At 41.8% G+C, this 13,824-nt stretch overlaps 1 protein-coding gene across 1 annotated transcript; it reads left to right on the forward strand.

Moving 5' to 3' along the window:
• The first annotated feature begins 12,840 nt into the window (after positions 1-12,840).
• LOC147630894 (uncharacterized) lies at positions 12,841-13,396 on the forward strand. The gene is made up of 2 exons (XM_086808972.1): positions 12,841-13,163; positions 13,253-13,396. The coding sequence occupies exons 1-2, from the start codon at positions 12,917-12,919 to the stop codon at positions 13,318-13,320; spliced, it is 315 nt and encodes a 104-aa protein (XP_086665098.1). The 5' UTR covers positions 12,841-12,916; the 3' UTR covers positions 13,321-13,396.
• Positions 13,397-13,824: the final 428 nt, after the last annotated feature.

Below are 13,824 nucleotides of genomic sequence, written 5' to 3' on the forward strand. Positions count from 1 at the left end.
AGCAGCCCAGAGTTGCCTTGTCGAGTACAGAGGTAGAGTACAGAGAAGCTGCAGTGGCAGCGTGTGACATGGAGCAGCAAGAAGCAGCCCATAGTTGCCTTGTCGAGTACAGAGAAGCTGCAGTGGTGGCAGCGTGTGAGGTAGCTTGGTTACACAAGCTACTTGTTGATTTGGGATTGCATGTGGAGAGAAAGGTTTTCATATATTGTGACAATCTTAGGAGTATACAGTTGGCTAGGAACCCAATTTTCCATGCATGGAAAAAACACATTGTGGTAAAAGCTGCGAAGATCTGGGAGAGTGAGGAATCCTGTGCAGAGGTTTACCCATGATGGTTATGTGGCACATCACTATGCATATATGGCAAAGGTTGTGCAGGTTGTAGAGCCCACATGCATTGATGAGGCTGTTAGAAATGCGTGTTGGGAGAAAGCTATGGATGAGGAGATGAATGCACTATATGGAAATGAGACTTGGGATTTAGTGCAATTGCCTGAAGGTAAGAAAGCCATTGGATGCAAGTGGGTGTACAAAGTAAAACATAACAATGATGGAAGCATAAATATGTACAAGGCTAGATTAGTAGCCAAAGGATATGCGTAGACATATGGCATTGATTATGAGGAAACTTTCAGCCCAGTTGCCAAGATGGCAGCAATGAGAGTTGTGATAGCAGTGGCTGCATCAAAGCAATGGTCTTTACATTAGATGGATGTATAGTGATTTGTTTCCCTTGATTTGTCGAGTTCCATAATGGTATGTACATGACCTTCTCACCGATGCTCAACGATGATGTTCTTTCTTCCCATTGGATATTGCACTTGTTTTGGCACACAGATCTAGGATCATCTCTTCCTCCATTGTACCTGTAGGCATCACAAACACCTTCCCGACCAAGGAATTATTACTAATGGAAATATTAACATTTAAATACCCCTCGGCCTTTGTGGTTATTAGGTGCACACTATGAACTTGAGCATCCATGGGTTCAAGGTGTGGTTTTTCTAAGGCTACCCAAGTATCATATGAGATCAGGTATCTATTAATGCAATACTTGTTGTGCAATGCCCTTAGCTATTGTGAGTCCTAACTTAAGTTGTGCATCAGCTTTCTTTGAAGCTCTGGCTTCCGCCCACTTCGTGAAATAGTCCGTGGCCCACGATTATGTACTGGGCTTGGGATGGATGTGTCGCTGGACTAATCGGACCTACAAAATCTATCCCCCATTTCTCAAATGGTTGCCTTATGATGATGGGGGTTAGCGGCATCTTGTCCTTTTGTTATGGAATAGTGAAGCGTTGACATTCCTCGCATCTTTTGACAAACTCTATGGCATCCCTGAATAATGTAGGCCACCAAAGTCTAGCTTAAAGCACTTTTCGAGCTGTAATTTCTCCGGCACCCTGAATGAGACTCTTCCAATATGGTTACAAATTCATCCTCTCTTATGCACCTTCTAAGCACATCATCCTTGCCTAGCCTATATAGTTCTCCCGCAATCAACTGATATGGTACCACAAGCTTGATAAGCCACCGCATCTTATCTTTGTTCAAGGGTATGTCTTGCGGAATACCATGAGCTAGATACTCTAAAATCTCTTCGCTCCACTCAGGTACCATGTCCAACTTGAATAAACAAGCATCAGGAAGGTCTGTTGGAATTAGGGTTGCAGGAAAGCACACAAAGCTTGGAGAAGAAGAAGCAAGAATGCACACAACACACAATGTATTAAATTGTGTCAATGTACAAAAAATAAGTTAGCCCTAGAAGGATGGGTGTATATACAAGCCGGGGGAAAAAACCTCCTAAAGAGGGAAAAAGTGCCCCGGCGGTCCTAAGTGTGTTCACACACATCACTGCCTATATATATATGGCAACAAATTCCCCTGGGAGTGATGGTGTGAACGAGAGCTGGCACTCATGTATAGGGGAGTGCCATGCCCGAAGTAGATCAGTCCACAAAGGGAAGCAAGCCCAAAGCTTTGCGGAAAGCTTCGAACTTCTCACGAGGAAGCGCCTTTGTGAAAAGATCGGCGAGGTTGTCCTGTGTTGGCACATAGGCCAAGCTGATCTCTCCTGCTGAGAGTCTCTCCCTGACATAGTGATAATGCACCTCAATGTGCTTTGTGCAAGCATGAAAAACTGGGTTTCTCGCAACTGCCAATGCACTCTGGCTGTCAGTGAAGATAGAGGTGGCAGACTCCTGTCCAACACCCAAGTAAGCCATAAGCTGTTTGAGCCACACACACTCAACCGTAGCTGTGAAAGCTACCCTATACTCAGCTTCACAACTAGAAGTGGCCATAGTAGGTTGCTTCTTGCTCAACCAAGATATGCATGAGCTACCGAGCATGAAACAAAAACCACTTGCGGACACTCTTGTGTCATAGCAACCAGCCCAATCTGAGTCCGAAAAAGCATGTAAATCTGGTGGCAACGATTTCCCCTTGGGATAAAACAACCCAAGATGTATGGTGCCACTCAAAGAGCGAAAGATGCATTTAATTGTAATCTTTTCATACCAAGCTCGTGGAGCTTGCTTTAAACCATATAAAGCCTTTTTCAACCTGCACACTTTGTTTTCCTGCCCTCTTTGAACAAAACCACGAGGCTGCGAGATACATACACCTCCTCATGCAAATCTCCATTCAAGAACGCAGTCTTTATGTCCAGCTGATGTACATTCCAACCATTATGAGCTGCCAATGCACAAATGCTACGAATGGTAGTCATACGACAAGTGGGAGCAAAGGTCTCATCAAAATCAATGCCCTTTTCTTGAGCATAACCCTTTGCAACAAGTCTAGTCTTATAGCGATCAACACTGCCATCTGGCTTCGTTTCAACTTAAAAACCCACTTACATCCAATAGCCTTTTTACCAATAGGCAAATCACACAAAGACCATGTACCATTCTTCATTATAGCATCATATTCACTTTGCATTGCAGCCAACCAATTTTCTGAATTTTGTGCCTCATCAAATGAAAGAGGTTCTTCCTCTTCACACATACTAGACACAACCAAAGCATAACAATCTGATGTATAAGAGGCATGCTGAAAACCTGAACGAGTACGACTAGTCATAGGTGCATCAATCTTACTATCACGCAAGGTTTGCACCAGCCATTTTGGCATACCTCTAGCCTGCTCATTTTGAACCCTATCCTCATGAATTACATCCTATAAATCTGCATCAGAAATAGGCTGATCTATGATGTCGTTTGAAATCTGCATAGGTTGAATATTTGCCTCATTAGGACTTACATTTGAATTCCCACCTGTAAAGAGAGGCAACAACGTATCAAATATATCCTGTGAGTTCACACCTGTCTCTTTGGTACATGATAACAAAGGTTGCACAGCATCTTCCACAAAAACAACATCTCGACTAATCAAGATACGCTTTGACTGTGGATGATACAATCTGTAACCCTTGCTCTCAGCACTGTAACCAACAAAAATGCATTTGACAGCCTTATCATCCAATTTTCTGCGTTGTTGCATAGGCACTAAAGCATAGGCCAAGCAACCAAAGACACGCAAGTGACCAATAGAAGGCTTCCTGCCATGCCAAGCTTTGTATGGAGTAATAGACTGCAAGGCCTTTGTGGGACACCTGTTCAGTACATATGCAGCACACATGACAGCCTCAAGCCAAAACGCATGTGGCAAAGCTTGGCTCTTGACCATACATCGTGCCATCTCCATAAGTGACCTATTTTTTCTCTCAGTAACACCATTTTGCTGAGGGGTATACGGCACTGTACATTGGTGTTTTATCCCACGATTAGCCAGAAATGCATCAAACTCTTTAGACAAGTACTCCCCCCCTCGATCAGAACGGAGGGTGCCCACAGTACAATTGGATACATTTTCAACCATAAGAAAAAACTGTTTGAAGCACAAAAACACTTCGGACTTTGCCTTCAGTATGCATGCCTCGAGTAATCATCAATGAAAGTCACGAAGTACAAGTGTTTACCAAATGACGGAGTTTGCATAGGCCCACATACATCACTATGTACAAGTTACAATTTGTGAGTGGCCCGCACAGAACCATCCTTTGGAAACGCAGAACGCTGCATTTTGCCCAAAATACAGCCTTCACAAACATGTTTCAATGGTGCCTCAAGAGGGGGCAATGAAGCAACCATATCAAATTTCTGCAAACGCAGCAAACTAGCAAAGTTCAAATGACCAAAACGAGCATGCCATAGTTTTGCATCTGAAACTGCCTTTTCATCAGAAACTGCATTTGTTGAATCTTCCACACACTTGTCATAAGAATTGAGCCTATACAGCCCACGAAACAAGGTGCCAGATGCAATAATCGTATCACCAGAAGTCAAATCATGAACAGTACATCTATCATCCACAAATTTGACAACAAATCCAAGTCTAGCAAGTGCAGAGACAGACAATAGATTCTTCTTTATCCCTGGCACATACAAAGCATCTGAAAGTGTGAAAGCGCTGCCATTTGCAGTAGTAAGCATAATTTTCTCAACGCCCTTCACTGGGTAAGAAGCATTATTGGCACATGTGACAGTATTCCCATTAGAGACAGCCTCAAGACAAGTGAACATATCACGATGCGATTTAATGTGCTTTGTAGCACCACTATCAAAATACCATGCATTAGAGTCAACAGAAACTGCCAAACATGCATCATGTACAGATGGGTCATACTGGCAATCCACGCTAAACACCCATTCTGTATCTTGCACAACATTTGCAGAATCTGCATTTGTAGAAGCATCCGGTATTGTGGCTGCATTTGACTCTTTCTTCTTTGCCTCTTTAGCCTTTAGCTTAGGGCAATTCTTAATGACATGATCATTTGCCTTACAATAGTTGCACCTGATCTTTTTCTTGCCTTTATCAAGAGCCTTCTCAGACTTATTGTTGCTACCTGTGGAAGGAGAAGAAGTTGCAGACCTACTAATAGGAGAAGAAACAGTGGAAGGGGCTGCCTTACCACTTCTTCTCTGATGCTGGGCAGCAATAAATGCTTGATCAACTGCACGCTGCCTGGCCCTGTTTTGCCTGGACTACGCTTCTTGCAAGAGCTTGTTGACTAAAGTATCATACTTGACAGCATCAGGTCTGTCCTCATTAAGAAGTCTCCACGTGGAAGCAAAAGTCTGATATGTCTCAAGTAAAGCATCAAGAACAGCCTGCACAAGAGAATGATCAGGAATAATCTCACCTGCAAAAATCAACTGTTCTTTGAGATCTTTAATCTCAGCAAGAAAAACATTCATGTCATCATCTTCTTGCATAATCTTCAATTCTAGCTCTTTACGCAGGTAAGCGATTTTTGCCTCGTTACGACCTGCATACAAACCAGCTAGAATATCCCAAGCCTGTTTTGCTGTTTTAGCTGAATGAATATGTGGGGTGATGTTACGTTTGACAGAAAGTGCAATCAAGGCATGAGCCTGCGCATCTTTACCATCCCAACGAGCTTGTTCAGCAGTGGGTAAAACAGCAGCAACAGTAGAGCTGCTAGAACTTACAACATCCTCAACAGATCCTACATCCACAGAACCTGGACGTACATCCGTACCCTGCACAATGTTCCACACTTCTTTTGCAACCAAAACATGCTGCATCATGTATGCCCAAAGTGGGTAGTTGCTGTCTCCATCCAGTTTATCTTCAGCAGACAACATGCGAAATACATCATTGCTGTTATCAGCAATGGCCACTGACTGAAACTGATGCAAAAGCTACCTGTAATGAAGCAAAGACTGAACAGAAGACAACTTGTACTATGTAGCACGGTCCATAATAGAACACATATGCCTGTTTTGCAGAAAACTGCACTGTCAAAATTTCTGCAGAAAATGACAAAAACACCTGTGCAGAACTTGAAATGCAAAAACGGAGCCCGAAACGACCTCAGATGCAAATTCTGAGAACGTAGAGTATAGGGACCTGCAAGCGCTCGTGAAAACTCACCTCAATCCGAGAACATGAGTCGGAGGGTGCTGGCGGCGTAGCCCTGGGAGCCGATGCCTGCTCTGATACCAATTATTGGAATTAGGGTTGCAGGAAAGCACACAAAGCTTGGAGAAGAAGAAGCAAGAATGCACACAACACACAATGTATTAGATTGTGTCAATGTACAAAAAATAAGTTAGCCCTAGAAGGATGGGTGTATATACAAGTCGGGGGAAAAAACCTCCTAAAGAGGGAAAAAGTGCCCCGGCGGTCCTAAGTGTGTTCACACACATCACTGCCTATATATATATGGCAACAAGGTCATCATTGAACACCAGTTCTTGGTTCCCCATTTGGAATTCTGGACAAGTGTGCACATTAATCGTTGAAAGGTTGCAGGGGCATTTGTGAGACCGAACGGCATAACCTTGTAAGCAAATGTCCCCCACATTGTGTTGAAGGCTATCTTATGTTGGTCTTCTGGTGCTATGGACACTTGATTGTACCCGAAAAACCCATCCAAGAAGCTGTACGCTTCCCTCCCAGCCACTCTTTCCAAAACATGTTTAGTATAGGATAATGGGTAATGGTCCTTCCGAGTGGCTGCATTCACTTTTTTAAGATCGACACATACTCTCAGTTTCCCATTCTTTTTAGGCACTATCACAATTGGTGACAACTAATCTGTATGTTCGATCTCATAGATAACGTCCGCAGCAATGAGCTTATCAATTTCCTCCTTTACAATTGTTGCATACCTAGGATTCATCTGATATGGTTTCTGCCTGGCTAGTCTTGAACCTTCCATGATTGGAATCGTATGTTATACCACCTCTGGCGGTACCCCCTTTTTCATTTCCTTGTAATTCCAGGCGAAACAATCCTTATATTCCTTGAGAAGAACAATGAGCTCTTCTTCCTCTGCAGGAATCAAATCTTTAGCAATGTATACGGGTCGTGCTTCTTTCCCTGGTCTCGTAATATCAACCTCCTTGACTTTTGTCGGGCCATCGTATGATACTGACAGCCTCTCCTCTTTTACCCTAGTAGCTGTCGAAGCGGACCACTCTCCGATCATCCACCGTATAGTTCTTAAAATGGTCGGGTATTGAAAGAAAGTCGATGACACGCTTGTTATAGGCATGGCCAACGGCATTGGGAGGTGAATTTGCTGCATAGATCTCAATGGCTCGAAGATGTCAGCCATTGGGTTGAGTCCTTATGTGATCCCTGGCAATCCCTCTATCGTGGCCATGTTAGAGTGTCTAAATGCTTCTTACTGAGCAATCACTGGTTTTTTTTTTTTGCTTTTTATAATTTCCCACAGCCCGTACAGCCTCAAGAGGCTTGGCATACTCTTCGTTGGATCAAACGGGTGTCCCTTTGCCCTAATTAGCTTAGGCGCTATACGCATGTGAACCTTATAGATATATTTTTTTAGAAAAAGCATATGCTATGAACTTCCCAAATGGAAGAGGAGGTCCTAAAACCTATTTTCTATCACTGTCTCAAGATGAAAAATTTTCATGAGAAATTTTTTCCTGTTTTGCAACACATTTTTGAGGATGTTCCAAAAGGAATTTTGAAAAACTCTATATGAGGAAGTTGTAGTAATTTTGGAGTACTACAACTTTGTTTCCCTGAGTCATCCGTGATTTTGTTGTTTAGGCTCTTAAAAAGTAGCCCAAATATGAATCGTCGTCATTTTTGCGATTTTTTATGGTTTGACTGTTTTTTGCCTCGATTTTTGGGTCGAATTTTGAGGCTGTTGGTCGGAGACCAAAATGGTTGATTTTGACTTCGGACGACCAGTCCAAAGTCGAAGAGCTTGATGATGTGAGCTTTTCGATGAGCCCTAGAGCGCCTTCATCGAATATATGGTTTAGGAGATACCGGCCTCCAAACAAGGGTGTTTTCCAGAGTTTTTCTTTAAACGGAATATTAAATTTATTTTTTTAAAGGGCCTTTTCACGTGCCAAGCTGTTCATGTGCCAAGTCATTCACGTCCTAGCCATTCACGTCCAAGCCGTTCATGTGCCAATCCGTTCACGTCCCAAGCTGTTTACATCCCAAGCTGTTCACGCCCCAGCCGTTCACATCCAAGCCGTTCACATCCAAGCCGTTCACTCCCCAACCGTTCACGTGCCAGCCATTCACGTCTTGCACTTTCATGCATCGGACCTTTTCATGGCCAAGGTTTTTACGCGGACCTTTTTTGTTATAGTCTAGTAGGAAATACAAATTTTTCTTTTTGGGGGGGAATATTTTTGAATTTAAAATGAAAAGGGTATGGGCATTTTTCCAAAAAGGCAAGTGGGAATGAAAAAAGTTAACCTTTCAATGACACACCTTACACCCTTTTTATAAATGACTCCCAAAATGGACAACTCATGAGCATCTACTCATTGAATGCTCATTAGCCTTAATGAGTTATGTAAAAAAAAAGTGATTAAAGATTAATTCAAGAGATTAATTCTTTCACTAATCTTTCTCTCTTTTACACTAATCAAAAACTCTAATTAACCATTAATCCCTGATTAATTCACACAATTGAGCAAATCATTGGATAGAGCAAGAAAAAACTAATCTTTGTGCATCAATAATTTTATAAATTGATCTAAATTAGGGGATTAATTAGACTCTTAATTCTAGTCTCCTCTTTAAGGTAAAATTAAGCAAAGAGAGTCAAATTTCTCCAATTGATCAAAAAATTGATGTGATTAGGTGTTTTGATGCATCTAGATGCTCTCAAAGCACTCAAAAACTCTAATTTTGACTACTCATATGATCAATTTAGACCCCAATTAACATATTTTCTAAATTTTTAGCCTCTTAAACAAGATTAATTACCCTTAATGACAAAAACCAGTCCATTAAGAGAATTTAGTCAAATTCAAGGTTTTTTATATATTTTTAAAAAGATTAAGCTACTCCTAATGCTTGCTAACACTCTAATCCAAACAATTTCAACAAAAAACACACAATTAAACTAGAATTAATGATCTTAGATCTATGTTTAAACTAAAGAGAGCTAATATGCACTAAAAACTACATTCTATTGCATTTGAGAAATTAGAAGAGACAAGTTTACACTCTCTAGTGTGTATGTCCTTTCAAGATCTATGAAATCTCCATGGGAGGAGCTGCCCACCTAGAAACACTGCATAGAGTCCAAATGGAAGGTTTCCTCAATGGAAGAAAACTTAGGAAGTTCTACAAAACTTTTTCCTACGAGCCACTAGAAGCCATCCACTTAGCTTAAGGAGATCGAAAAGAAGAAGCTCCTCTCACGAGAGTCCAAGGCTCATGAGGAAAAAGTAAAACTGAGGAAAGGCATCTTGCCTGTCCATACGGCTATAGTAGACAATGATGATGGAGAAGAAGAAGTGAATCTTGCTAGGCTTAGACTTCTGACTCCAAGACTAATGAAAAGAATACAGCCAAACTTTCTCTGTTAGGAGAAAGAAGGAACCTGGTGTCCTATGAGATTTGTATCTCATTAGGCAATTGAGTCCTTAAGCCTAAAAAGGCATTAGTGCAAAATATTTCATGACTGTATAATGAAAGGGAAGCATTTGTAAAGCTTAATTTCCACATCAACTCTTACCTTGTAAATGGTAGTTTTCTTTCTAGTTTCAAAATTTCATGCCAAAATTATTTCATCAATTTGGAGTTTTAAGGTGCCTACATGTTTTGGACAGTCTATTAAACTTGATTGGCAATTTTGCACTTAAATCTTAAGATTGGTGTCTCCAAAGCCCAAGTGGAACCAACATATATGCCAAACCAAAGAAGGTACACCTCGATAGCATTTTGACAAAACAAAGGAAACATTCACATGTATGCTACAACTTTCCTCTCTTCTAGCCAGCAAGATTTGATATAATGAAGTGATAAAGGCAATATCTACTACTCTAGGTTAGAGCATGGTAAAGGATGCCTGATCCACAACGATCATTACATCTTATAGATATATGAAGCTCATTGTGGTACTCAGCACCAAAGAAAGGAAGCAATGGAGAAATATGACAAGTGAGTACTCTACTTCATGAAAAGAGGCCCAGATGAAGAGCAAGTAATGTATTACTATCATTGTCTTTGATGTTTACCAAGGTACATGCACATCACCTTCAAAGACATGATAGATATAATTTTTAGGACTCCACATCCACCATTTAGGTGAACAATCTATAAGCTTCAATTATGCCAAAATCATTACAATAGACATAAGCTTAGAGATGGGGCTTTTCATCCATTATAGAGTTTTAAGGATGGAACCTACATCGACGAGTGGGGGGATGTTAATCCATTTTGGGGCTAACAAAACTGCTCTCTACTACATATGAGAGTTAGCAACAAGTGTCATGAAAAAGCACTATAAAAGTTGTACTCATTATGAGAAAAGATGGCCCCATGACTAAGCTTAATTAGTTAGTTTAAAAAGTTTTGGGTGCCCAAGTGTGAATAAGGGCCAATTGTATGTAAGACATTTTCTCATAATGTAGAGACACAATCTCCATTTGTGCTAATTGATCTCTTGCTTTCTCCTTGCTCTTTGCTCTTGTGTATGTTTATGTGTGTGTGTGTGTGTGTGTGTGTGTGTGTGAGAGAGAGAGAGAGAGAGAGAGAGAGAGAGAGAGAGTTGAGAGGAGATGCTTGATTGTTCTTTTAGCACATGTGCCTTGTGAGAGAGTGTAGAAAGTGAGAGAGACGTGTCCTTGCCAAACGAGGTGCAACAAACCTCTTGTTGATAATAAGAAGGAGGCTTAGAAGATTGGAGGTAGCTACGACTGGTGACACTTGGAGGTCATGGAGATCCTTAGTTTGGAAGCAAGATTACAAGTATCCCAAGATGGTTGTTACCCATTTCCTTTCCTTAGTGAATGAGAGAGGACATTTCTAAAGTATATCCATTGCATAAAAAAGGAGATTAAGATGGTGAAGATTATGGTTTAGCACTTAGGGTTTATGCCCAACCACTAATTCTGATGGAGATTAACTTCATTAGTGTCAAAGAACACTTTGTTTGGTGATTAAGATCACCATTAGTGTTTAGCAACACTATTAGTACTTAAGAACACATTTCTAGCGTCTAATGACACTTGCATTGGTGATGATTAGATTTACCTTAGTGTTTAAGAACATTCTTAGTGTTTAGAAACACTCCGTAATGTCAAGAGGCTCCCCTTTGCTGATGGCTACACCCACTAATGGTGTTTAGCAACACCTTTAGTGCTTATAAGCACACTATGGAATGTTGTACACTTGATAAAGCTTGATGATAATGAGGCTTATGAACCCTCATGGTGTATGCCCACAACATCAGAGAATCTGGAGCAAAACACTTTCAAGAAGTACTTAAGAGATTTTGAGCTAAGAAGAGAGGATTAGTGCAAAAAAAACCTTTGATTTTGAAGCTTTAATGGAAGCTTCAATGGCTACCATAGTGGGCAGGCCTGGTCTTTCCTCTATTGCGTGCACGTCAGGCCGCCATCAGAGCTGAGACTTTGGTAGTAGGGGCTCCTTTAGGTGGGCTTTAATTGCCCTCTGATTTTGTAGCTTGATCTTGCACGCAGGAGGCGAATTAGACGTACGACCATGCTGTAGCAGAAAACTTACATGGGCCTGCTCAGAGCTAAGTGCCGCGACCTTAGTACCTAGACATCAGCCATTAGTCGTACGAACTGCAGCGCCTACACCTCCTCTACACTTTCCTAGTTGGAATCACGCCGAGTTTTTGCCTCCACAAGGTGCTAGAGCTCCTCCACTGGCAGAAGGTTCAGCTCCACAAAAAAGGAAGATAAGATTGACCTATTCTACACCACAAAAAATGACCTAATCTTGCCAAGCTCTGATACCATGAAGAAATTCGTGGTGCTCATGCTAGATCAAAGATGTGGAGGAGAGAGACTCAAAATACAAGAAAAGATCTTGCTTATTAAGTTGCTCGAAGTACAACTAAGCTTCATGCTTCATAAAATGCCTTCTAGCTCCACCTTTAAATAGGTGAGCTTGTGGACCATAAGTCCATTCACACACACACCCTTCTCCTCCCCTTTTACATAACCTTAGTCTTTTAATATTGCCAACTTCCAAGTTGCAGGCTTGAAGAGTCTGGAGTTTGGACGACAAATTGACGATATTCAACAATTGAACCTCACTACCTCAGTCTTGAGTCGATACGCCTGTGGCGGTCGGAGCCTGCTGAGTCCCCACAATGGACGTGTTTGAGCCTTTGAGACTTGAGTCGAGAGACTGAGTGGCCATTGCAGTGAGAATGGAGATAATGCAAATTAATTTCACGCAAGCGATTTAATTTGACCGTGGACACCGCGTGGTGGTTTAATTTGGTCATGGCACTCGTTGGAGCCTGGTAGGTGTAACCTTTAATTTTTTAAATATGTTATAATTTATAAGCTATAAACTTATAAATTTATAAGTTCAAAATCTAAAGTCATACGATTTTATATTTAATTATATAATAATTTTAAAAAAATATCAAAAAAGTATCCTTCAATAAGAGGGCCTTTTTTAACTTTTTTTTGGAAGGGCTATTTTTTAACTTCATCTTTCTATTGAGGGTTCACAGAATCACAATTTTTCTTGAGGGCCAAATGCCCCTTAGGTGCAAAAATAGACTTTGCTTTATTTCTGCCAGTGCCAACGGCGCTGCAACCAAAACCGACCTCGGAATTCCGAAACAGACAAAAAGAAGCGTCAGTCCGTCAGCCTTTGACGTGGCGGATATCACAGCTATGCCCACTCACAGTATGGGCGCTCGCAGCTATGCCCATGTGACTCACCAGTCGAGGACGTTGAGAATCGGGATGGTGAAATAAAATTCGTGAGTGCGTGGGTGATTTCGATTTATACTCATGCCGATGCTTTGCCTATAAATTGAGGATGCCCTTCCCCTTTGAGAAATCATCTCTCTGTTTTCTGTTACAATGGCGTCCATTCGATTTGCATGGCTGCTTCTCGCGGTTCTGGTGGTGGCGTACTGTGTGCGAGCCGAGGAGGAGGAGGTGATGGCCGAACGAAATCTGGCTGCGGGAGACGAGAAGTGGTACAAGCACGGCGGCAGCGGTTATCATCACAGCGGGAAGGGCGGGTACCACCATGCAGGCAAGGGCGGCGGGTACCACCATGGCGGAGGCGGCAAGGGTGGCTACGGCGGTGGTGGTTACAAGGGTGGCCATCCCCATTAATTCAAGGTGGGTATTGCTACTTTTTTCACTGTCTCCCTATCCCATGATAACATCTCTACTGCAGTTTCTGACGCTACTGTGTTTACTCTGTGCAGGTGGCTGCAGCTTTGCCTTGCGGCGGCGACCACCTTTGTGTAGTCCTCCACAGACGGACCTCCTGTAACATGTGCATGGCTCAATAAGTAATGTCGGCCTGTAGGGCTTACTTCTCTGATAATGGAAACCTCTTCTTGGTTCTAGCCGGTTCAATGTTGATGATTCTGTTTCTTTCTTTTCACTCAATTACATGCTTGCATGCACTCTGGCTTTTTCTCAATATGCTGCCCAGTGCCTGCGCGCCTCTAGTTCTACAGCTCTAGCGTCGTGTCAAGGAACGATTCACTGTCCCCAGTTCGATTCAAGCTATGGCAGTGATTCCTTTTGTAGGTCATTGATGTTGAAAAAGGGTGTTTTTTTCACTTGGATTAGGTATGCTTTTCTGTCTGTGATATGGCTTTGTCTCTCTAATATTGTGAAGTGAAGAAACTACATATTATTTGGAGTGAGTAAAAACATAATTTCGAAAGGGGAAGTGTAGCTCCCTATCCTAGCTTATGTAAAAACATTGGCCTTCTCAAAATTATGGTCTCTCTCAATACAGTAACAAAACATTTGTAGCCAATGGGCT

The sequence above is a fragment of the Cibotium barometz genome, chromosome 15, assembly GCF_041138505.1.
Source record: "Cibotium barometz isolate CiBa-2024 chromosome 15, ASM4113850v1, whole genome shotgun sequence".
Classification (NCBI taxonomy): domain Eukaryota; kingdom Viridiplantae; phylum Streptophyta; class Polypodiopsida; order Cyatheales; family Cibotiaceae; genus Cibotium; species Cibotium barometz.